At 48.2% G+C, this 23,593-nt stretch overlaps 1 protein-coding gene across 1 annotated transcript in view; it reads left to right on the top strand.

Annotated features, from left to right (window-relative positions):
- Nucleotides 1–17,868, top strand: part of GNG2 (G protein subunit gamma 2) — a 28,158-nt gene extending 10,290 nt beyond the window's left edge. Inside the window, exons 2-4 of the mRNA XM_054635596.2 lie at nucleotides 13,970–14,037; nucleotides 15,469–15,584; nucleotides 17,049–17,868. Of these exons, the coding sequence (XP_054491571.1) occupies nucleotides 15,498–15,584; nucleotides 17,049–17,177 (216 nt within the window). The 5' untranslated portion in view covers nucleotides 13,970–14,037; nucleotides 15,469–15,497 and the 3' untranslated portion in view covers nucleotides 17,178–17,868. The remainder of the gene's footprint in view (nucleotides 1–13,969; nucleotides 14,038–15,468; nucleotides 15,585–17,048) is intronic.
- The last annotated feature ends 5,725 nt before the right edge of the window (nucleotides 17,869–23,593 follow it).

Below are 23,593 nucleotides of genomic sequence, written 5' to 3'. Positions count from 1 at the left end.
GGAGCAGGAATAACAGTTCTTTATTAGGAAAATTAAAAATACAAATGCAATAGTACAAACAAAAAAAACCCCACTGACAGAGTCAGAATAGGACCTGTCGTGCTGTGGGTCAGGGTGGTGGCAGCAGTGCCATTCCATGGTGGCTCAGCCCTCCTGCAGGATAGGAATAACAGTTCTTTATTGGGAAAATTAAAAGTACAAATGCAATAGTACAAAAACAGAAAACAAACCCTGCCAGGGTCAGAGCAGTCCCTGTCCCCTGTGTGTCAGGGGGTGGCACAGCCCCATCCCATGGGGGCTCAGCCCTCCTGCAGTGCCAGCTGTGGCTCTGCTGGAGCAGGGATCCTGCACAAGGGGGGAGTTTTCCTCTGCAGCTCCAGGGCTGCTGCAGATGGGCCTGGGCTCCCTCTGGCCATGCAGGGCAGCAGAAGCTGCTCCTCTGGCAATGCACTGGGCAAAGGCTGCTGGGCTGTCCCAAAGCTCAGATTGGATCCAGGTAGGAATGCTTGGCTCCTCCCCTGGGCAATGCAGCATCTCCCCATGGGATGCTGGGATTGGATCAGCCCTGCAGGGACACTCAGTGGCCATGGACAGCAGAGATCTCCTGCAGGGAGGATTGGCTGGGGGAGAGATAAAGAACAAACTGCCCAATGAACAGCAGAGAACTGCCCCAGCTCTGGCAGATGGGGATTGAACACACAGCCCCATTTCCAGCCTGAGACAGCATCCCTGACCACATCCTGCTCACATCCCTGCCCAGATCTTGTCCACATCCCTGCCTGCATCAGTTCCTGCATCCTTGCCTGCATCCCTGCCCACATCCTTGTGTCCCTGTCTACACCTCGTTCTCCATCCCTGCTCACATCCCCCTCAGCCTGGAGAACCCCTCTCACAGCCTCAGCTTTGCCAGGCTGTGAAATGTCAGAGCCAGCACAAGCCACAGTAAATTCTTTTTCAAAATGATGTATTGTGGAAATACAGAATGCACTGGGGGAATTATTTTTTCCCCTTTTTTGCCCCCCTTTTTTTCCTCCTTTTTTGCTTTTTTTCCCCTCTCTTATTCCTCTTTTTATTTCTCTTTTCTCTCCTTCCTTTTATACCCTTTTTTCCTCTCCTTTTCATCTTTTTTTGTCCTCAGAAACCTCCTCATTCCATGTGGCCCCTCCACCTGCCCGTTGGGCTGTGGCCCTCAGCAGATGCTTTACTCACATCATGGCTCTCTCAGGCCCAAGATAATGAGGTTTTACCCCACAACCCACACCTAAACCACACCAAATCCTCCAAAATTATCCCAGAACCCCCCATCTCCATGTGGTGCAGCCACTATTGGAGTAGTTCTGAAGGCAGCAGCTGTGAAAAACCCGGGGGGAAAAAAAAAATGGAATCCCTGAATGGTTTGGGTTGGAGGAGACCTTGAAATCATTCATTCCCACCCCCTGCCATGGACAGGGACAATTCCCACTATCCCAGGTTGCTCCAAAACCTGTCCAACACTTCCAAGGATGGAAGGAAAATTAATACCAAAAAAAAAAAAAAAAAAAAGGTAAAAGAAAATTTCCCAGCCTTGTTCTTTCCACGACAAGGATGGGAAGAGAAATACCAGGCAGGAGCCCTGGGAATTCTGTCTACACTCTCAGCTGGGCTGTGACCTGTTTGCTGTATTTGAAGCTTGAAATAGAGCCTTATGAGTAATGTGGTTCAGGTGCTTATCACCAATTAATTAATTCTTTTGCACGGTGGATACCTAATTAAAGCAGTCTCAGGTAATTCCTGAGGGGAGGGGGGCTCAAATTAATGGGGCTGCTTAACGGGGTTGTTTCTGTGCTGATGTCACTTGTTGGGTGATTCCCAGAGGCTGGAAAGGGTCATTGGGCTCCCTGTGAGTGTTACTTAAAATAAAATTCTAATACAGGTTTGATGGGGGTGAAATCATCGGGGGCTGATTTCTCATCACGAGGATTTCTGCAGCCCAAGGCTTTGCCTGCTGCAGGAGGGATTTTTGGGGGAAAATGATGAGGCTATAGCAAAAAAAAAAAGAGATTTGGGGTTTATTTGAGCTGAAAATTGATTTGCAGAGGGGTGGGCCCAGCAGCGTGGAAAAATCCACATTTTCCTCCCCATTTTCTGTAGTCACATAGAGGATGCCCCTAAAATTGGATCTTTTAACCAAATCAGGGATTGGGAAATCATGGAATCATTTAGGTTGGAGGAGATCCCTGACATCATGGAGTCAAACCATTCCCCAGCCTTGAATTTGGGGTGATTTGCAGGAATGCATGCTGCAGAAAATTCCTTTTCAAAGTTCTGGATTGTGGAAATACAGAATGCACAGGGGAATTTTTTTCCTTTTTTTCACTCCTTTTTTTCCTCCTTTTTTCCTCTCTTTTTCCCTTTTTATTTCTCTTTTTTCCCCTTCCCTTTATACTCTTTCTCCTCTCCTTTTCCTTTTATTTTTTTTCCTCTCTTTTTCCCTTTTTTTTTTCCTCTTTTCCACCCGTTCCAAGGTGGATTTGTCCTTTTCCAAATCCTCTTGGAAATGTGGTGTTGACACAACCAAAAATCCTTTTGGAAATGTGATGCTAGGAGAAACAACTCCATTTGCAGCTCTCCCTTCATCTTCCCTTCCCTTTCAATCCTCATTTCCCATCTTCCCATGAAGATCCTTATCTTCACCCTGGCCAGTACTTAAGAGCAGGATGTTAAAAAACTGAAACCCATGGCTGGATATGTTAATTAACATGAAATAATAGCTCTTGCCTGCTTCCCTTAATTAAAGGTCAGGAGTTCGGAGCTGGATGAGCAGATAAGGAAGAAATTCCTGACTGGGAGGGTGGTGAGGCCCTGGCACAGAATGCCCAGAGAAGCTGTGGATTCCCAATCCCTGGAAAAGTTCAGTGCCAGGCTGGATGAGCAGCCTGGGATGGTGGAAGGGGGCTGGAGTGGGATGAGCTTGAAGGCTGGAATGGGATGAGCTTGAAGGTTGGAGTGGGATGAGCTTGAAGGTTGGGATGGGATGAGCTTGGGGGCTGGGATGGGATGAGCTTGAAGGCTGGAATGGGATGAGCTTGAAGGTTGGAGTGGGATGAGCTTGGGGGCTGGAATGGGATGAGCTTGAAGGTTGGAGTGGGATGAGCTTGAAGGTTGGGATGGGATGAGCTTGGGGGCTGGGATGGGATGAGCTTGAAGGCTGGAATGGGATGAGCTTGAAGGTTGGAGTGGGATGAGCTTGGGGGCTGGAATGGGGTGAGCTTGGGGGCTGGGATGGGATGAGCTTGGGGGCTGGAGTGGGATGAGCTTTAAGGTTGGGATGGGATGAGCTTGAATGTTGGGATGGGATGAGCTTGAAGGTTGGAGTGGGATGAGCTTGAAGGCTGGAGTTGGATGAGCTTGGGGGCTGGAATGGGATGAGCTTGAAGGCTGGAGTTGGATGAGCTTGAAGGCTGGGATGGGATGAGCTTGGGGGCTGGAATGGGATGAGCTTGAAGGCTGGGATGGGGTGAGTTTGAAGGTTGGGATGGGATGAGCTTGGGGGCTGCAATGGGATGAGCTTGGGGGCTGGAATGGGATGAGCTTGAAGGTTGGGATGGGATGAGCTTGGGGGCTGCAATGGGATGAGCTTGGGGGCTGGAATGGGATGAGCTTGGGGGCTGGAATGGGATGAGCTTGAAGGCTGGAATGGGGTGAGTTTGAAGGCTGGAATGGGATGAGCTTGGGGGCTGGAATGGGATGAGCTTGAAGGCTGGAATGGGGTGAGCTTGAAGGCTGGAATGGGATGAGCTTGGGGGCTGGAGTGGGATGAGCTTGGGGGCTGGAATGGGATGAGCTTGAAGGTTGGGATGGGGTGAGCTTGAAGGCTGGAATGGGGTGAGCTTGAAGGCTGGAATGGGATGAGCTTGAAGGTTTCTTCCAACCCAGAGCACTCTGGGATTCTGTGGTCTGTGTGCTGGAGATACTCTGAGCCATCCATGGATTTTGGGGAATTTCTCAAGCTCTGTGTTCTCCTCCCCTCCCCTCCTGTGCTGCAGCAGCCTCCAGTCTCCTGGTGACCTCTGGGTGTTTTTAACATTTTATTAAACCTTAAAAACCCAACCCAACCCCCCCCAAAAAACCTCATTAAACCTTAAGGCATTTTCATTTTCACTCAAGTGCAGCCTGACAGGGCTGAGCCCTGGTGGGGAGCACGGGGTTGGGGCTGGAGGTGGTGTGACAGGATGTGTGCCCTACTGGGGTGTCACAGCATGTGACAGCCTGGCCCCTTCCCTTCTGAGTCACAGCAGGAGGAGATGACAGCCTTCCTCCCCATATCTGGACATCCTAATTCCCTGGTATTTGGGCATTCTTATTCCTCAGAATCTGGGCATCCTTATTCCCCAAAATTTGGGCACCCTAATTCCTCAGTATTTGGGCATTTTATTTTCCAGCATCCTTATTCCCTGGCATTTGGGCATCCATATTCCTCAGGATCTGGGAATCCTTATTCCTCAGTATTTGGACATCCTTATTCCTCAGTATCTGGGCATCTTTATTTTCCAGTATCTGGACATCCTTATCATTCAGTATTTGAACATTCTCATTCCTCAAAATTTGGACATCCTTGTTCCCAAGTATTTGGACATCCTCATTTCCCAAATATCTGGGAATTTGTATTTCCCTCTGTATAAACTTTCTTATCCCTCAGTATCTGGGTATCTTTATTCCCTGATATTTGGGCAGCCCTGAATTCTCCAATATTTGGCCATTCTTATTCCCTGATATTTGGTCAACCTTGCTCTCCAGTATTTGAGTATTCTTATTTCTCAGTATTTAGACATCCTTATTCCTCAGAATTTGGGTATTTTTGTTCCCCAAGTATCTGGGAATATTTTTTTTTTCCTTTTTATGGGCATCCTTATTCCCCAGGGTTTGGGTATCCCTGAATTCCCCAGGATTTGGGTGTCCATGTTCCCCAGTATTTGGACACCCTAATTCCTCAGTATCTGGGCATCCTTATTCCTCAATATTTCAGCATTTTTATTCCCAAGTAGGTGGGAATTCTTTATTCCCTCTTTATGGGCATCTTTATTCCTCAGTCTTTGGGCATCATTATTGCCCAGGCATCTGGAAATTCCTTATTTCCCCTTTATGTGGACATTTGTATTCCTTGGTATTTGGGCATCCTTGAATTCCCCAGTACTTGGGCATTGCTCAATATTTGGCTATCCTTGTTCCCTGGTATTTGGGCATGTTATTCCATTTTATCCCTCAGAATTTGGGCATCCTTGTTCCCTGGTATTTGGGCATGTTATTCCATTTTATCCCTCAGAATTTGGGCATCCTTGTTCCCTGGTATTTGGGCATGTTATTCCATTTTATTCCTCAGAATTTGGGCATCCCTGTTCCCTGGTATTTGGGCATGTTATTCCATTTTATCCCTCAGAATTTGGGCACCCTTGTTCCCTGGTATTTGAGCATGTTATTCCATTTTATCCCTCAGAATTTGGGCATCCTTGTTCCCTGGTATTTGGGCATGTTATTCCATTTTATCCCTCAGAATTTGGGCATCCTTGTTCCCTGGTATTTGGGCATGTTATTCCATTTTATCCCTCAGAATTTGGGCATCCTTGTTCCATGGTATTTGGGCATCCCTGTTCCCTGGTATTTGGGCATGTTATTCCATTTTATCCCTCAGAATTTGGGCATCCTTGTTCCCTGGTATTTGGTGAAGGTGAGGGAACACCCAGAGCCTGACCTGCTCCCACCACTGGGATTATCCCTTGTGCACCAGCACTTTTTCCCAGGATTTTCCCCCAAATAACAACCTTAGAGCAGCCTGGGGGTTTGCTCAACTACCAGTGCATTCCCTAGTGGCTTTCCCATGGCTCTGGACCCTTTTTCCAACCCTGGAGCAGGTCTGTGCTCCCTCCTTGTGGCACTGGGATGGAAAGAGCCAAAACCTTGTAGGAACAGCGGCAGGAGGGACCAGAGCTGCTGTTTTTTTTTTCTTTGAAAAAAATATTGTTCACCTGAACAATATTTTTTCAAAGAAAAACCCACAAAACCCCCCAAAAAAAACATAAAAAGGAAGTTGAGGTTGGTTCCTGTTTATTCAGTTTGAGCCTTCAGTTAGGGCCTGAGAGAAAACAAAAGCAGCTGAGGTTCCCCTGCACGTGATGCCCACGGGGCAGGGGCTGCTCCAGGGAGAGGGGACACAGCAGGAATGTGAGGCTGGAGCCTCCTGACTCCAGCTGAGCTTCCCACAAGGTGAGTGAAGGGCACAGAGCCAATCCCAGTGCTGAGCTCTTCCTTTAAAGCAGAAATCAGGGAAGAGCAAAATGTGCTATTGCCTTGCCTGGGTAATTCCCATCCTTGGGAATGCTCTGGGAGAGCTGGGGGTGCTCACCTGGAGAAGGGAAGGATCCAGGGAAACCTCAGAGCCCCTTCCAGGGCCTGAAGGAACCCTCTAAAGAAGGACAGATTTTTATAGGGCCTGGAATGACAGCAAAAAGGGTTTTAATCTTAGAGAGGGTTGCTTCAGACTCAGATTTAAGGAAGAATTTTTTAACGGGAGGGTGGGCAGGCCCTGGCACAGGGTGCCCAGAGCAGCTGTGGCTGCCCCTGGATCCCTGGAAGTGCCCAAGGCCAGGTTGGACAGGGCTTGGAGCAGCCTGGGATGGTGGAAGGGATCCCTGTGAATGACAGGGGGTGGAACAGGATGAGCTTTAAGGTCCTTTCTATCCCAGGCAGTTCTGGGATCAGTAATTGGGGCTGAAGCAGGTGCCCATCCCAGCTCTCCTGTCTGGGTTTGCCAGGAGGGAAGGGATGCTGCCAAAGGGATAAGGAAGCTGTTGCCATGGAAACAGGCTTGGTTTTTCCACTCCCTTGTCTTTTAATTCATTTATTTATTTATCTGCCAGCAACATCTCTGACCTGCAAGCTGCTTCCCAGGGATTTAAACACCAGATTGGACCTCTGGGATAAAAAATGGCTGGGAAAGGGAATAAAATCCCTGTGGAGAGGGGCTGGGAGCTGGGGCTGGAACCAGCACTCAGGATTTAGGTTTTCTTTGCCCCATGGAACAAATCAAGCTCAGATAATTTTCTTTCCTTAAGGAAAGAGTGAAACATGTGGAATTTGGGTGTATTAAGTCTCTTTTCCCAGCCAGATCTGTAACTCCTGTTGGGATTGGTGGGACTATCCCATCTCCCACCCTCTGGAAAACGTGGCTCTGCTATTTTCTATTTTGCCTGTTGTATTTTTATATATTCTGGATATATTTAGCAATTTTTTTTTCAGCTGAGCCACCTATTTTTAGCCATGGCTTTTAGCAAAAGCCACAAGATGCCTGGCAAAGGCATCCAGCCCCTCACGAGGGATTCCCACGCTCCAGCCAGACAGTGACCCTATTCCCAGTTATCCCTTCTGGATGCTGCATCCTGGCTCATTTTGGGGAGGAAAAGGCAGTTTTTGGGAGATCCTGCTTGTTTCAGTGGGGATGCAGCGAGCTGGGCTGGGCTCAGCTCTTGGGAAGCACAGGGACAGGGAGAAATCCCAGAGTGAATGAGATTTGGGACTCATTTCTCCATTATAATACCCAGCATGGAACCATTTCTGGACCAAAGGCCCTTTTTCTGTCCAAAAAACCCCCTTTTCTGTCCAAAAAAAGCCCCTTTTCTGTCCAAAATTCCCCCATTTTCTGGTTCAAACCCCCAGATGGGTGATGCCTGCCTGGTAGGAACAACCCAGATCCCTGCTCTCCCCAAAATCCTGGCTGTCCCAGTGGGGCTCACCCACTTTGCTATAAGTGAGTGGAAAATGCATCAGGGATGGAAAATATGACTTTGTTTTGCAAGCAAGGAGCAGGGAGGCTGCTGCTTTCACCCCAAAAAGGAGCTGGTTTTGGGGTGGGTGATGCTGCTTTCAGTCTTGGTGGTGAGGGAAGGGAGAGGTTTCAGCCTGGCCAGTGTCAGCATTTTCTGTTTCATTCCTGCTTTTCCTTTTGGTTCAGAGGGAAGAGATGGAAAGCAGGGAAAAACCTTGCTGGGAGGCGAAAAAAATCTGGAAAATGGAACCATGGAATCATCCAGGTTGGAAAAGCCCTCTAAGGTCATTCCACCATAAGCTATGGAATGGTTTGGGCTGGAAGGGATCTTTAAGTTCATCTTTTTCCATCCCCTGCCATGGGCAGGGACACTTTCTGCTATCCCAGGGTGCTCCAAGCTTCATCCAACCTGGCCTTGGGCACTTCCAGGGATGGGAAAATGCAATTTTTTTTAACATTTAGGAGAATTCTAATCTCCACCCACATGGACCTTGAGCTAAAACCCAACTAAAAGAGGAGCAAAAACTTCTGGAGGTGGTTCAGCTCTGATTCCATTGGTTTGGAGCTGGAACTGGGGATGGATCCAGCACCAGGCACCCAAATTCCAGGATCCTCTCTGCTCCACAGCCTCTCAGCTCTGTGCAGAGCAGGCAGCAGCTGCTGCTGACGAGGAGCTGGCAAATGAAGCTTAATTATTCCTGCAAGCAGAGCTGGCAGCTCTGGGGTGCCAGAGCCCCACAGGAGCCCAGGCTGGGAGGGAGGAATGGGATGGCAGCTTAGCAGGAGGGCTCAGCATCAAGAAATGCTCCTTTTGCAGTGCCTGCTTTGGCTTGGATGCGCCATTTGGTGTGGAAATTCATCCAGGAATGCAGGAGGGTGGGATGGAGGAGGGCTGGTTGGCCCAGAGCAATGGTGGCTTTTAGCTCAGAGCATTTTCAATCCTAATCTCAGCCCATCAAGCTGCCCCCACATCCACATTTGTTGCTCCACATCACAGTTAAGAGGTGAAGATTTTGGTGAAGATTCCTCAGGATTTGGACATCTTTATTCCCTGGAATTTGGGCATCCTCATTCCCCAAAATTTGGACATCCTTATTCCCCAGTATTTGGGCATTTTTGTTTCCCAAGTATCTGGGAATCATTTTTTCCTTTATATGGGCATCTTTATTCCTCAGGATTTGGATATCCCTGAATTCCCAGGATTTGGGTGTCCATGTTCCCCCAGTATTTGGACTTTCTAATTCCTCAGAATTTGGGCATTTTATTTTCCAGTATCTGGGCATTCTTATTCCCTGATATTTGGACATCCTTATTCCTCAGTCTTTGGATATCCCTGAATTCCCCAGGATTTGGACACCCTAATTCCTCAGTATTTGGGCATCTTTATTTTCCAGTATTTGGACATCCTTATTCCTAAATATCTGGGCATCTTCATCCTTCAGTATTTGAACATTCTTATTCCTCAAAATTTGGACATCTTTGTTGCCAAGTATTTGGAAATAAGTATCCTTATTTCCTAAATATCTGAGAATCTGTATTTCTCTCTGTATGGGCTTTCTTATCCCTCAGTATCCTTCAGTATTTGAACGTTCTTATTCAATTTCTCAAAATTTGGATATCTTTGTTCCCAAGTATTTGGGCATTTGTATTTCCCAAATATCTGGGAATTTGTATTGTATTTGTATGGGCTTTCTTATCCCTCAGTATCTGAGTATCTTTATTCCCTGATATTTGGGAAGCCCTAAATTCTCCAATATTTGGGCATTCTTTGGGAAATTTTTGGGAAAGCTGGAATGAGCAGACCAAGAGCTGGCACCAGGGATCAGGGATGTGCCTCGCTGTTTGTTCACCTAAATCCCAATTTTTGGTGCCTCTTCAGGCTGGGCGCTGCTGGTGACAGAAAAAAAAAAGTCATTCAAAGGTACCCAAAGCTCTTCATTCAGCAGAGAGCAACAAATGAGGTGGGTTTGGAGCTTAGGGACCAGCTAGCAAAAACCAGCAGCAAAATTTTCATGTCCAGACATTTATTTCCAGCATCTTTCCTGGAATCCCAGAATGGGTTGGGTTGGAATGGACCTTAAATCCCATCCCAGTGCCACCCCTGCCATGGCAGGGACACCTTCCACTGTTCCAGGTTGCTCCAAGTCCTGTCCAGCCTGGCCTTGGACACAAAGCTCAGCTCAGTGTCAGGCTCAGCTTTTCTGGGAAATCTGTGCCAGGGTCTCACCACCCTCACAGGGAAGAGATTTAAGCCAAGCCAAGCTGTGGAGCATCCTCCTCTCCTCCAACCCCCAGCTCCTCTTTACTCATTGCAGGCAAGCAAGCAAAACCCTGGAAAGTGTCCTCAGTTCCAAGGAAAAATGCCAAAATATTTGAGCATGGCATTTAGAGGGAAGTTTATTTTCCAGGCATTGCATTTCCAGGCAGTGACCTCCCTCCCTGGGCCAGCACAGGGATGGGAACTTCCAGAGGCAGGGCTGGAGATGTGGGGGATGCAGGGAGAATGCCTGACCCCATTTGGGGAATCTGGGAATTCCCAGCCTGCTGGCAGCACTTGGATACAGGTCACTGAGGAGCTGTGCCAGCATCAGCCCAATTCATCTCCAGGTCCCCTCCATCAGAGCTCAGTTCCTGGCCTTAGGCAGCAAAATTCCTTTGGATTTGAAATTTTTATTTATATTTTTTATTTTATATTTCTACATAAAATAGATTATATCTATATAAATATATAGATATAATGTATATATTATCTATATTATATAATATAATATATAGATATTATATATTATATTATAGATATAGATATAATATATAGATATATAAATATAATATATAGATATAATCTATATATTATCTATATTATATATTATATATTGTATATTATACATAATTTTATAAAATATAAATTATAATTTTATGTTTTATATTATTTTATATATTATATTATAGATAAATATAAAAATATATTTAATTTTTATCTTTTCTTTTTTATATTTATATTTTCCTTTATTATATTTACATTTACATGTATATTTATATGGTATTTTTATTTTATTTTATTAATTTATTTATTTACCTAAATTTTTATTTCCTGGTCTTCCCATTACCACAGGGCTGCTCTCACACCCTCTTTTGTTGTGCTGAGCTTATTTTTATTTTTAATTTTTTTTTTAATTTTAATTTTATTTTTATTTATTTATATTTCATTTCCTGGTCTTCCCATTATCACAGGGTTGCTCTCACACCCTCTGCGGTTGTGCTGAGCTTATTTTTATTTTTAAATTTAATTTTTTTTTAAATTTAATTCTATTTTTATTTATTTATATTTCATTTCCTGGCCTTCCCATTATCACAGGGTTGCTCTCACACCCACTCAGTGCTGTTGTGCTGAGCTTTGCCTGCAACGAGAGGAGTTTTATGGCACTCCCAAGGGAATTCAGGTAGTGCCTTATTTCCCTCACTTAATGGCACGTGTGTGCCTGGATAATGGGATTCCTGCCTTGGAGCCCACAGGTTAATGAGTCCTTCCTCATTATTTTCATGCTAATGATGTTTTACAGGGCCAGTACATGGATGGTGTCTCTTTTGGGCTCTGCACTGTAATCACAGCTCGGGATCTTGCCAGCTTGTTTTGATGTTTGTCTGTAGTGCAGAGGGGCCTTGGGTTATTTACTGTGTGTGGAAAGGGCTGGGTTTGTTCAAAGGGGTGCAAAAAGCTGGAGAGGGACTTTGGACAAGGGATGGAGGGACAGGACACAGGGAATGGCGGGGTTGGGTGGGATTTTGGGAAGGAATATGAGGGTGGGGAGAGGCTGGCACAGGGTGCCCAGAGCAGCTGTGGCTGTCCCTGGATCCCTGGCAGTGCCCAAGGCCAGGCTGGACAGGGCTTGGAGCAGCCTGGGACAGTGGGAGGTGTCCCTGCCATGGCAGAGGTGGGATGAGATGGGATTTAAGGTGCCTTACAACCCAATTCCATCTCTCTATGATACATCCAATCCAAACAAAAACACCCGTGGAATTTTGGGGTTCCACACCTTCCTGGGGGTGCACTGGGGTCTCCTCTCTGGGATTTAAGAGCTGCTTTAGTGCTGCAGCAGCTCCCCCAGGGCTGTTGTCCAGGGTGGGACATTCACCAGCTCACTTTGAAGTGTCACCTGCTGCTTTTTTGTTTTTATTTGTGGTGGAGGAAACACCCCATGTTTCCCCAGGGGTGGAAATGCTCTAAAACCGTCCCTGGCCCCAAAATGGTTCTCATTTCTACTTGAAGCACCTGCAGAGTGGCTGAGCCTGGCCCAGGGTGTGGTGGCTCCCGGGAGGCTCCTCTGAGTTGCCCCAAAGTCCCCAACATTGTCCCAACAGGCCAGTGCTCCTCTCAGGAGGGTCCCACCCTTCCCTCACCTTATTTTTGGGGCTGTTTTCCCCATTTCAGTGTCCCTAGGGCTGGCTGTAGTAAGAGCAAGGGAGGGTTTCCTTGCAGCAGGGTTGGATATACAGAATTATTTCAAGGATCAGGGCTGTAACAGGCATACAGATGCCCTCAGCAGCCCTCCCTGCTCCCATGGGTCCTAAACAGGGATAGGATTGTGATTCCCTGCCACTGGAGCAGATCCTTTCACAGAATTCGCAGAACCACTGGGTTGGGAGAGACCTTCAAGATCATTGGGTCCAACCCAGCCCCAACAGCTCAACTCACCCCTGGCCCCCAGTGCCACATCCAGGCTTTGTTAAACACACCCAGGGATGGGGACTCCACCACCTCCCCGGGCAGAACATTCCAGAACTTTATCACCCTTTCTGTAAAAAACCCTTTTTCCTAATATCCAACCTAAATTTCACTTGGTGCAGCTTAAGACCTTGTATGAAAGGGCACAACATGGAATTGTTTAGGCTGGAAAAGCCCTCCACTAACCTGTGTCCCCAAGTGCCACATCCACACACTTTTGGAACCCTTCCAGGGATGACATTTGCTGCCTTGGCAAAGTCTCTGTGGCACCCAACCCAGTTTTTGGTTGAACCTGCTGCTGTGCCAGAACCATGGCACATTCCATGGTGTGGGAAATAGTGGAGGTAAGAAGAGCTTTAGAAAGTTGGGAAAGTAGGTTTTAAAAACAGAAAGAGTGGAGAAATTAGAATTAGTTGTAGTTGTAAAGTTTGAAGGTAGGAAAAAGTTACAATATTATAGTAAGTAAAGTAAATAGTAAATAAGGACCTGAAACAATAGCTTGAGTTTTAGGTTTGGTTAAGATAGACTTTAAGACTCTAGAAAAATATGTTTAGTAAGATAGTAGAAGGTTTTAAGCTTAATAATGGTGTATTGTGCATTGTTAATAGAAGTAAGTTCTATTAAGTAAGAAATATTTCTTACTTAGAAATAAGTAAGTATTGTGTGAAGTATGTGTACCTTTAGTGATTGGTTAGAACAATTGTTTGTAACTTTGGCAATATGCTGTTGGCTAGAAAGTTTTTAAAATGTTCTGTAACAAAGAAATCTTTGGGGCCTGCTGGTAGGACGTGAGCTTTTGCTATTTTTCTATTGTCTCAGCTATCTAATGTTGAGAAAACGAGGCTGATGTTGTAATAAAATTCCAAGGAACGTCTCTCACTAGTCTTGTTCTGTTTGTGAAAGAGAAAAAACTTCCCCAACACAAATGGTGCCCTGTGAAGCAAAAGATTCATTTTAGAATCCTTTGCAGACCATTCAGCCATCAGTGTTGAGAGCCCCAGATTAGGGAAATCAAAAGAAGAGGGAAATCGAAAGAGAGCTGTGCCCTGCTGCTCAAACCCTTCCCCAGCCACCAAAAAACGAGGGGAGAGGTGAGATACACAAAACATGGGCTGAGCTGAACCTCCAGCCATGGCCTGGGGGAGCAGATCCAGCCAGGAGCTGGGCTGGAGCGTTTTGGCAGCGCTCCCCAGGAGATGCTCCTCCTGTGCACCAGACTGTTCAGCCCATGCCCTGGGCTACTTGCCCATGACTGAAACCTCTTCCTGTGCTGAAAACCTCGCTGAATGCAAACAAAAAATGTCCCTGGGGGCTGGGCTTGCACGGCACAGGGCGGGGGACACACGGAGGGAACCTGGGGATGTGGCACCCGGCGCCTGTGGGGTCCCTGGTGCCAGGAATGATGGTCCCATGCAGCTGAGTTTCATTTTCTGTTCTCTTTATTTAAGGGCAGTGAAGGGCCAAGAGCAGCAGAGCTTCCCTTAGAGGCACAGATCAGCGGAGAGATCGGCTTCTGGTAAAAAACAACCCCTCCCTGTGCTCCCCTCCTCATCCTCAAACCTGGCTGGCCCTGGCATGGCTCATGCTCCAAGCACAGGCACCAGTGCCAGGTTGATTCCTTCTAGAAATCCCATAGATTTATGTGGGATCCCATATAAATCCCATAAAACCCCATAAAAATATAATATAATATAATATAATATAATATAATATAATATAATATACATCTCTATATATTACAAAATATATAATATTATGTACTATTTAATCTAGTTATAATAGAATATAATATATAACATACTACATATTATACATATTATATATATTATTAATGTAATCTATTTTATCTAATGTAATATCTAATATCTAATATAATCTAGTATCTCATATATAATATAATATTATATGTATATAATATAATATTATATATTATATATTATATATTATATAGTATATGTAAGATATTAGATATTGAAAATATATAATTAATTCTAATATATAATTAGAATTATATATTAGAATTATATATAGAATATAGAACATAATATGTTCTATATTCTATATATAAATATATTAATATTCTATATTAACATAATATGTTAATATAGAATTAACATATTATGCTATATCTATAATACAATATTATATATATTATATTAGTATTAATTATATATTTTTTAATATTTTGTATATATATTTGTGTATATATTTTTATTTTTTTTAAATAATCCCATGAAAATTTTCAGCCCATTTTGAAGCTGGCAGGCTGCCCCAGTCAGGCAGGAGCACTGCTGGAAAACCCTTGCTGCTGCAGGAGCTGGATGCTGGGATTCTGCTGCCTCTGCCAGAGCTCACTGCTGGTAGAAGGTGCTGGAAAAACATCCGGGATCCAGCCTGGAGTGACCTTAATGGGCATCCCCCTCCTGCCTGGGGTAGAAATCTCCAGAAACAGGAAACTCCAGCATCCTGTTTAGCATCTTAATGTGCAAATTGGCAGCAGGGACAAAGGCAGGGAGGCCAAGGGACGCTGGACACACACTGGGCACCGGCAGGGGCTGGAGGATGGGCAGGGAATGAGCCTGGCACAGAAATCCTGTTCCCTGGGGTTTTGTTGCTGTCAGAGGCTGTCATGGAACAGCAAACAGCAAAGCACAGCTCAGCTGGGCTCCTGCTGCTGCAGGCTGGGCTCTGGACAGTCCCAGTGCCACCCCAGCTCTGGGGACACCACTGGCAGCGTGTCCTGGGTTGGCATTTCCCATCCTCACCCCCTCATATGGATGGCTTTAACCCTCCACACATGCAACCCCAGCCCATCCTTTGGGGGCTGGCATATATAAATTGACATATATTTTTTATATATATATTTTTTTAAAAATCCCATGAAAACCCCATTTTGGAGCTGGCAGGAGCAGCCCAGCAGCTGATCCTGGTGTGTTCCTGCCCACAGCCCATCCCGGGAGCCCTCCTGGCCTGCCCATGGCTAGCAACAACACTGCTAGCATAGCACAGGCCCGCAAGCTGGTGGAGCAGCTGAAGATGGAGGCCAACATCGACAGGATAAAGGTAGGGATTCTTGGGAGATGCCTCTGGGAAGGCTGGGAGGTGGTGGCTGCTGCCCAAAGCTGGTGGAGGGAGATGGGATGTGGAGCCAGGGGGTGTTTGTGGGGGATGCCCTTGTTTGAAGTAGACCATTCAGTCATCAGTGTTAAGAGCCCCAGATTAAGGAAATCAAAAGAGGAGGGAAATTGAAAGAGAGCTGTGCTCTGCTGCTCAAACCCTTCCCCAGCCACCAAAAAAAGAGGGGAGAGGTGAGATAAACCACAGGCTGAGCCGAATCTCCAGCCATGGCCCTGGGAGAGCAGATCCAGCCAGGAGGCAGTGGGAGATGGGATCGTAGAATCTGAGAATGGTTTGGGTTGGAGGAGACCTTAAAGCCCTTTTTGTTCCAACCCCCTGCCAGGGACACCTTCCACCACCCCAGGTTGCTCCAAGCCCCATCCAGCCTGGCCTTGGGCACTCCCAGGGGTGAGAGGCAGCTGGAAGCATCACCTGGAGCCCTGTGGGGTGGTGGGAAGGAGTGATTGTCCCCAAGGCATCTCAGCTCCTTGCTAAGAGCTTAAATCCAGGGAGAGAAGTGCTCCAGGGCTGGGATGAGCTCTGGTGGCTCAGGAGCTGCTGCCATGTCTGATATAAAGAGCGAGGCTGGTGGGTGAGGGCAGGAAATGCTGCTGTGGATGTTCCTGCCAAGGGATGCGTGGGAGAGCCAGCAGGGATGCTGAAGTCAGTCCTTGTCAGGTGAAGGATGGGATTGGGGGAAGGCTGGGAATGGGAATTCAGGCTGACAGAACTGCTCAGAGCCCAGAGGTGAAGAACCAGCCCCTGCAGGAACGTGCTGCTGTATTTGTCAGTCAGGTTCTCATCTCAGATCTGATATTCCCTGCTCAGGGATGCTGCCAGCCTGGTGGCACCTCTCCAGGTGGGACGTCCCCAGCACAGCCATGTCACAGACATCTTTTATGAAAAATCCTTTCCTTAGGATTTTTCCTCCTCAGAAGCTGAGAGGCCTCAGGAACAAAATGTAAACAATGGTTATCTGCTGCTGTGGAATGCAACAGGTGGATCTTTGATTGGCCAATGTTGGATGTTTCTAATTAATGGCCAATCACAGCCCAGCTGGCTCAGACAGAGAGCCCGAGACAGAGCCTTTGTTATCATTCTTTCCTATTCTATTCTTAGCTGGCCTTCTGAGGAAATCCTTTCTTCTATTCTTTTAGTATAGTTTGAATGTAATATATATCATAAAATAATAAATCAGCCTTCTGAAACATGGAGTCAGATCCTCATCTCTTCCCTCAACCTGAGACCCCTGTGAACACGGTCACACAGCCTGTCCCTAACCCAGGGCTCCTCCTTTTGCAGGTGTCCAAAGGGTTCCCTGCCCAGGGATGCTGCCAGCCTGGTGGCACCTCTCCAGGTGGGATGTCCCCAGCACAGCCTGTCCCTGACCCAGGGCTCTTCCTTTTGCAGGTGTCCAAAGCAGCAGCAGACCTGATGGCGTACTGTGAAGCCCACGCCAAGGAGGACCCTCTATTGACCCCTGTCCCGGCCTCAGAAAACCCCTTTAGAGAGAAGAAGTTCTTCTGTGTGATCCTGTAAACCCAGGAGGAGCCTGACGGGCACTCAGGCCACCCTGAACACTGATGTAGAGTTTTTAGGAATGGGGACGACCTGCTGGTCCGCTGAATTTAAACAAAAATAAGTAAAAAACACGGCCTGGAAGCTACAGAGATGTGCATGTTTAAAGAACCTGGCCACCTTTGGGGGAATCAGATGATCTGCATTGCAAGGCAAAAGATCTGAAGTCTGTAGAGTTGTCTAGAAAGAGAAAAACAAAACAAAAAAAAAAACCCATGTAAAGAATAAATCTGTGTCACTTTTCTGCTCACAAAATTGTTCGATTGTTCCATATTTAAAGCACCAGAGCTGTGCTGAGCAAAGTTAACTGCTAAGGATGTGTATAACCTTCTTGGAATGGTATTGTTGGTTTCTTTCCGAGCTAATATTTTTGATTTAAGTTGTCAGATATATAGCAGACAGGTTGGTGGCTGTGCTGTTACTCAGTGTTTGGTCTTGTGCTTTTTCATTTCTGGCCGTAGCATAGCGGGGGGGGGGGGGTCGAGGGGACACCAGCAGCTCTGTGTCCCCAGCAAACCCCACTTTTTACCATTCTCTCTATGGTTAGCTTTGGTTCTGCAAGTAAAAGTGGTTCCTGTGTTGTGCTTGGTGCTTCCTAGCCCTGTGATGACATTCAGTGGTAGTGCATGAGAGTTTAATTCCGTTCATCCGCTCCAGACTTTTCTTTTCCAGCGTTTGGCACCACGTGCTGGTGGAAGAAGCTGTAGGGAGGGAACAGAGGCGATTCTGAAAGCAAAGAGAGCTCCTGAGATGCCTTAGACGTGCCTGAAATGCCTCCTGCCACAGGGCAGGTGCCAGCCCGGGTGCAGGGCGAGCCAGAAATCCAAAAATCAAAGTCGACCACTTCTTTCCGGGTCTTTCCTTTCTCCTACACCTCTGTGCCTCTGCTCTCCTCGCTTGGTCCTGCTCTTTTCCCAGTTCCTGGTAGCACTTCCTTCCCTTGGGGCTGGTCTGGAATGTTGCTGGGATGCTGCTCAGTGGTGGGATGCTGCTTCAGGGTGGGATTCTGCTCTGTGGTGGGATGCTGCTCCTCCATGGAATGCTGCTCCTTGGTGGGATACAGCCCTATGGTGGAGTGCTACTCCAAAATGGGATGCTGTTCCTCCATGGACTGCTGCTCATCCGTGGACTGCTGCTTCTCTGTGGAACGCTGCTCCATGGTGGAACGCTGCTCCATGGTGGAATGCTGCTCCATGGTGGGATGCTGTTCCTCCATGGAATGTTGCTCCTCCACGGAATGCTGCTCCATGGTGGGATACAGCCTCATGATGGGTTGCTGCTCCTCCGTGGAATGCTGCTCCATGACAGGATACACCCCCATAGTGGGATGCTACTCCATGGTGAGATTCTGCTCCATGGTGGGATGCTGCTCCTCCACGGAATGTTGCTCCTCCATGGGATGCTGTCCCACCATGGGATGCTGCTCCTCCATGGAATGTTGCTCCTCCGTGGGATGCTGTCCCACCATGGGATGCTGCTCCTCCATGGGATGCTGCTCCTCCATGGGATGCTGCTCCTCCATGGGATGTTGCTCCTCCATGGGATGCTGTCCCACCATGGGATGCTGTCCCACCATGGAATGTTGCTCCTCCATGGGATGCTGTCCCACCATGGGATGCTGCTCCTCCATGGGATGCTGCCCTACATTGGGATGTTCCTGCCCCTTCCTGCCCCCACCTCCCCTCCCATTCCCGCTGTCCCCTCCCCACGCTGGGATGGGCCAGGGGAGCAGCCCTGGGAGCCGTGGGGCCGCCCCTTCCCGGAGGTGCCTGATTCCCTGTTTACACACAGCCTGGGCTCCTGCCAGGCTGGGCAGTTATTTCCAGGTCTGCTTCATCTGCTCCCAGCTCTCTGGGGACACATGCCACCTTTCTGGGCTCCTCCTCGGGTCCATGCTTCTGTGGATGTGGCTTGTCTCTCCTTTCTGCTGCTAAACACCTCCTGGCTTTCCCCTGCTCATCTGTCCTCCTGGGAACCTTTGGGAACCATCACTTTGGGAACCATCACTTTGGGAATCACAATGTGGGGATTTATGTACAAAATGAGCTGGGGGTCACAAAGGGGTTTAGGGGCCTGTGGTGACCCTGCTGAAGCAGTTCTGAATCAGGTGTGAGCTTTTAAAAATTCCTATGGATCTGGGAGGGGAAAAGTCTTTAGGTACCTTTTGGTAACTCTTTCTAGCCCATTAAAAAAAAGTGCTTTTTTGGTTTTTCTACCTTTTCATACTCTTTTTCTAGTTCTTCTATGGAGAAGGCCAGTTCTTCTCACACTGGACTCCAAACTTTTGGCACCTGGGAATGTTTGTAAGCCACAAGTAGCCTAGATGGTCCCAGCCCCCCCTAATTCCCCCAATTTTGATCTTTTTACTACAGCTCCCGTAGCTTTAGGATGAAGGGTGGATGAAGTGGTTTGCTCTGCAGCTGGTTTCACTCTTGGTGTTACCAGGCAGAGATGTAAAAACCCCATCCTGAGTTTTGTCTTTTCTTCTGAATCTGATTTATTGTCACAGAGAGTGAAGTGCAGCCGGTCTGACCCGGGGCTCCCACCCCACCCTTTCTCAAACACTGTCACAAAAGTGGTTTGTAATAATTTTTTAATGACTTGCCTATTTTACAACTCGAATTCTTAATACCTTAGACAACAAAATAAACCTGCATGAATATGGGGGAGCGGGGAGGGGGAGATTTTGAATTAACCCAAACTATTCATTGAAGGTGTTTTACGTTGCTGGGCTTGATTTTCTGTTGGTTGTGGTGTTGCCATTGGTGTGCTGCCAGGTATTTCACCCCAGTATTTCTATTTACACAGATCTGCCTTTGTTAGCCAAGCAGAGATCTCCTGCCAAGGTTGTTTCCCCTCCTCACAACAAAAATCCCACCCATCCCTCCATCCCCATGCTGGATTTCCAGCCTGGCCTCAAACCACATTCCACTACCCCCAGGCTTTTAAAGAAAAAAAAAATATCTGGAGTACTGGAAAAAGGACTTTTATTGTCTGCAAAGGTTGCTGGTGGCAATTCTGTTGCTGGTGGCAATTCTGGGTTTGTCACCCTGCCAGCAGCAGGATTTGGGGAGGGGGTGGCTGTAGGCGAAAGCCAGTCGTGGTGTAGCGCATCCCCATCCCACATGGTCTGTGTACTCGTTGGAAATAAACTTTTGGATTTGTTTCAAGCCTTTGGAGATGCTGCTCTGTGCCTGTCAAGCTCTGGGGAGGTGGGATCCCATCCTGGTTGTGGTTGGATGCAGTTCCCAAGGGGTTCTCCCTGTCAGGGAGGGTTTAGCAGGAGTTTTGGGCCTGAGGTTTCAGCAGCCCCACAGGATGGGGCAGGTCAGGGGAGAACAGGCTTGTTCAGGGTGGGACATTGCTCCTTGAAATTGAGAGACACCTAAAATCCCCAATTTCATTGCCCATCCCTTCTCCCCTCTCTTTCCTCCTTCTCCCAGCCCTGGCACTCAGCACAGGAGCAAATCCAGAGGAGGCCATGGAGCTGCTCCAGGGGTTGGAGAATGCTCTGGGAGAGCTGGGGGTGCTCACCTGGAGAAAGGAAGGATCCAGGGAGAGCTCAGAGCCCCTTCCAGGGCCTGAAGAAACCTTCTAAAGAAGGATAGATTTTTATAGGGCCTGGAGGGACAGCAAAAAGGGTTTTAATCTTAAAGAGGGTTGGTTCAGGCTCAGATATAAGGAAGAATTTTTTAATGGGAGGATGGGGAGGATCTGACACAGGGTGCCCAGAGCAGCTGTGGCTGCCCCTGGATCCCTGGAAGTGCCCAAGGCCAGGCTGGACAGGGCTTGGAGCTGCCTGGGACAGTGGAAGGTGTCCCTGTGAATAGCAGGAGGTGGAACTGGATGATTTTTAGGGTCCCTTCCAACCCAAACCATTCCAGACTTCTGTGATTCCATCATTCTTACTCTGGATTACCAAAACACTTCCTGATCACAGAACCAAACATACTCTGCTCCTGCCAAATTCCCCACATCCTGAATTTCCCCTCCAGTTTCACAGGACCCTCAGGGGTGAGTGTTTGCCCACACATTTTGAGGCTGCTTGGCCTCAGCTCATTCCTGGGGTCTGCTTTGGAGCTGCTCTGGTGGACACAGAAAAGGATGGAGGGGCTGGGAGGTGCTTGGAAAAACTGGAATGTGAGCACAGATCTGTGCTGGGCTTGGTGCTGGTGCTTTTATTTCAGAACCTACAGTGATACCTTGTTCCTCACCACAGGAATGAGCTGAGGCCAAGCAGCCTTAAAATGTGTCAGCAAAAGTGTCCAGCAGTCCCAGGCTGCTCCAAGCCAGGTGTCACCATAGATTCGGAAATAAAAGCACCAGCACCAAGCCCAGCACAGATCTGTGCTCATATTCCAGTTTTTCCAAGCACCTCCCAGCCCTCCCATCCTTTTCTGTGTCCATCAGAGCAGCTCCAAAGCAGACCCCAGGAATGAGCTGAGGCCAAGCAGCCTCAAAATGTGTGGGCAAACACTCACCCCTGAGGGTCCCGTGAAACTGGAGGGAAAATTCAGGATGTGGGGAATTTGGCAGGAGCAGAGTATGTGATCAGGAGGTGTTTTGGTAGTTCAGAGTAAGAATCATGGAATCACAGAACCTAGAATGGTTTGGGTTGGAAGGGACCTTAAACATCACCCAGTTTCACCCCCTGCCATTCACAGGGACACCTTCCACGATCCCAGGCTGCTCCAAGCAAGGTGTCACCATAGATTCTGAAGTAAAACCACCAGCACTGAGCCCAGCATGGATCTATGCTGATATTCCAGTTTTTCCAAGCACCTCCCAGCCCCTCCATCCTTTTCTGTGTCCATCACAGCAGCTCCAAAGCAAAATGGTGTCGCTGGGGAGGAAGGAGCCAAGTCTGTCCTGGCCTGCCAGGCAGCTCAGCTGTTCCATGGCTCCCTGGCTCCCCTCCAGCTCCAACACTCTCTCCCTTCCATCCTCACATCCAGCATTTGGCTCTGGAGCAGCATCTGCCGAGCAGGAGGAGGTGAGGAGCTTCCATGGAGAGCGTGGGCGAGGCGCTGCTCCACGCACAGGCCGCAGCCAGGCCCGGCTCCCTAATGAGAATAAACCCATCTGCACTAATTGCATTCATTAGCTGCAGCGGGGAGAGGAGAGGCACAACTCAGCTCCTGGGGATGCATTTGTGCTCCTGCAGGAAGGCTTGGAGCCACCAGGGAACGGGGGGAAGGGCTGCTCTGAGGGTGGGGAAGGCAGGAGGGGTGAAGAGGGGGGGTGTCACTGCCTCCATCATTGTCACTCTTGGTGGCACGGACAGTGTGTGACACTTGTGTGGCTGAGGGTACTGTGAGCCCGAGCTCCTTTTCTTCATGCTGGGGGTGTTGTGCCTGTCCTGCTGGCTTCAGTGTCACTGCTTGTCACTCTTGGTGGCATAGACAAGCCACATTCGTGTGGGTGAGGGCACCAGGGGCCCAAGCTCCTTTTCTCCATGCTGGAGTTGTGCCTGTCCTGCTGGCTTGAATGTCACTGCTTGTCACTTTTGGTGGCACAGATTTGTGTGGCTGAGGGCACCATGGGGATGGGCCCAAGCTCCTTTTCTCCATGCTGGGGTTGTTGTCTGTGTCCTGCTGGCTTCAATGTCACTGCGTGTCACTCTTGGTGGCATGGACAAGCCACACTCAGGTGGCTGAGAGCACTGTGGGGATGGGCCCAAGCTCCTTTTGTCCATGCTGGGGTTGCTGTGCCCGTCCTGCTGGCTTCAATGTCACTGCATGTCACTCTTGGTGGCATGGACTCATGTGGCTGAGGGCACTGTGAGAACAAACCTGAGCTCCTTGTGTCCATGTTGTGGTTGCTGTGCCTGTCCTGCTGGCTTCAATGTCACTGCTTGTCACTCTTGGTGGCATGGACTCATGTGGTTGAGGGCACCATGGGGATAGGCCTGAGCTCCTTTTCTCCATGCTGGGGTTGTTGTCCCTGTCCTGCTGGCTTCAATGTCACTGCGTGTCACTCTTGGTGGTACAAACAGTGTGTGACACATGTGGCTGAGGGCACCATGGGCCCCAGCTCCTTTTCTCCATGCTGGGGTTGTTGTCCCTGTCCTGATGGCTTCAATATCACTGCTGGCTCCAGCTGTGGGGTGGGAGAGGGACACTGCCTCAGGAACTGCAGCCACAGGACAAGAGCTAAGGGAAAGAGTGGAAGTTTAGGTTGGATATGTGGAATTCTTGGCTGGGAGGGTGGTGGGACAGGGTGCTCTGAGAAGACCCAGGCTGCTCCTGGATCCCAAGGCCAGGTTGGACGGGGCTTGGAGCACCCTGGGGCAGTGGAAGGTGTCCCTGCCATGGCAGGAATGGAACTGGATGGGTTTTATTGTTCCTTCCGACCCAAACCATTCTGGAATTCTGGAA

This window comes from Agelaius phoeniceus, chromosome 6, assembly GCF_051311805.1.
Source record: "Agelaius phoeniceus isolate bAgePho1 chromosome 6, bAgePho1.hap1, whole genome shotgun sequence".
Lineage (NCBI taxonomy): Eukaryota > Metazoa > Chordata > Aves > Passeriformes > Icteridae > Agelaius > Agelaius phoeniceus.
Note: the sequence above shows the minus strand (reverse complement) of the source record. Positions and strands in the feature narration are given on the sequence as shown.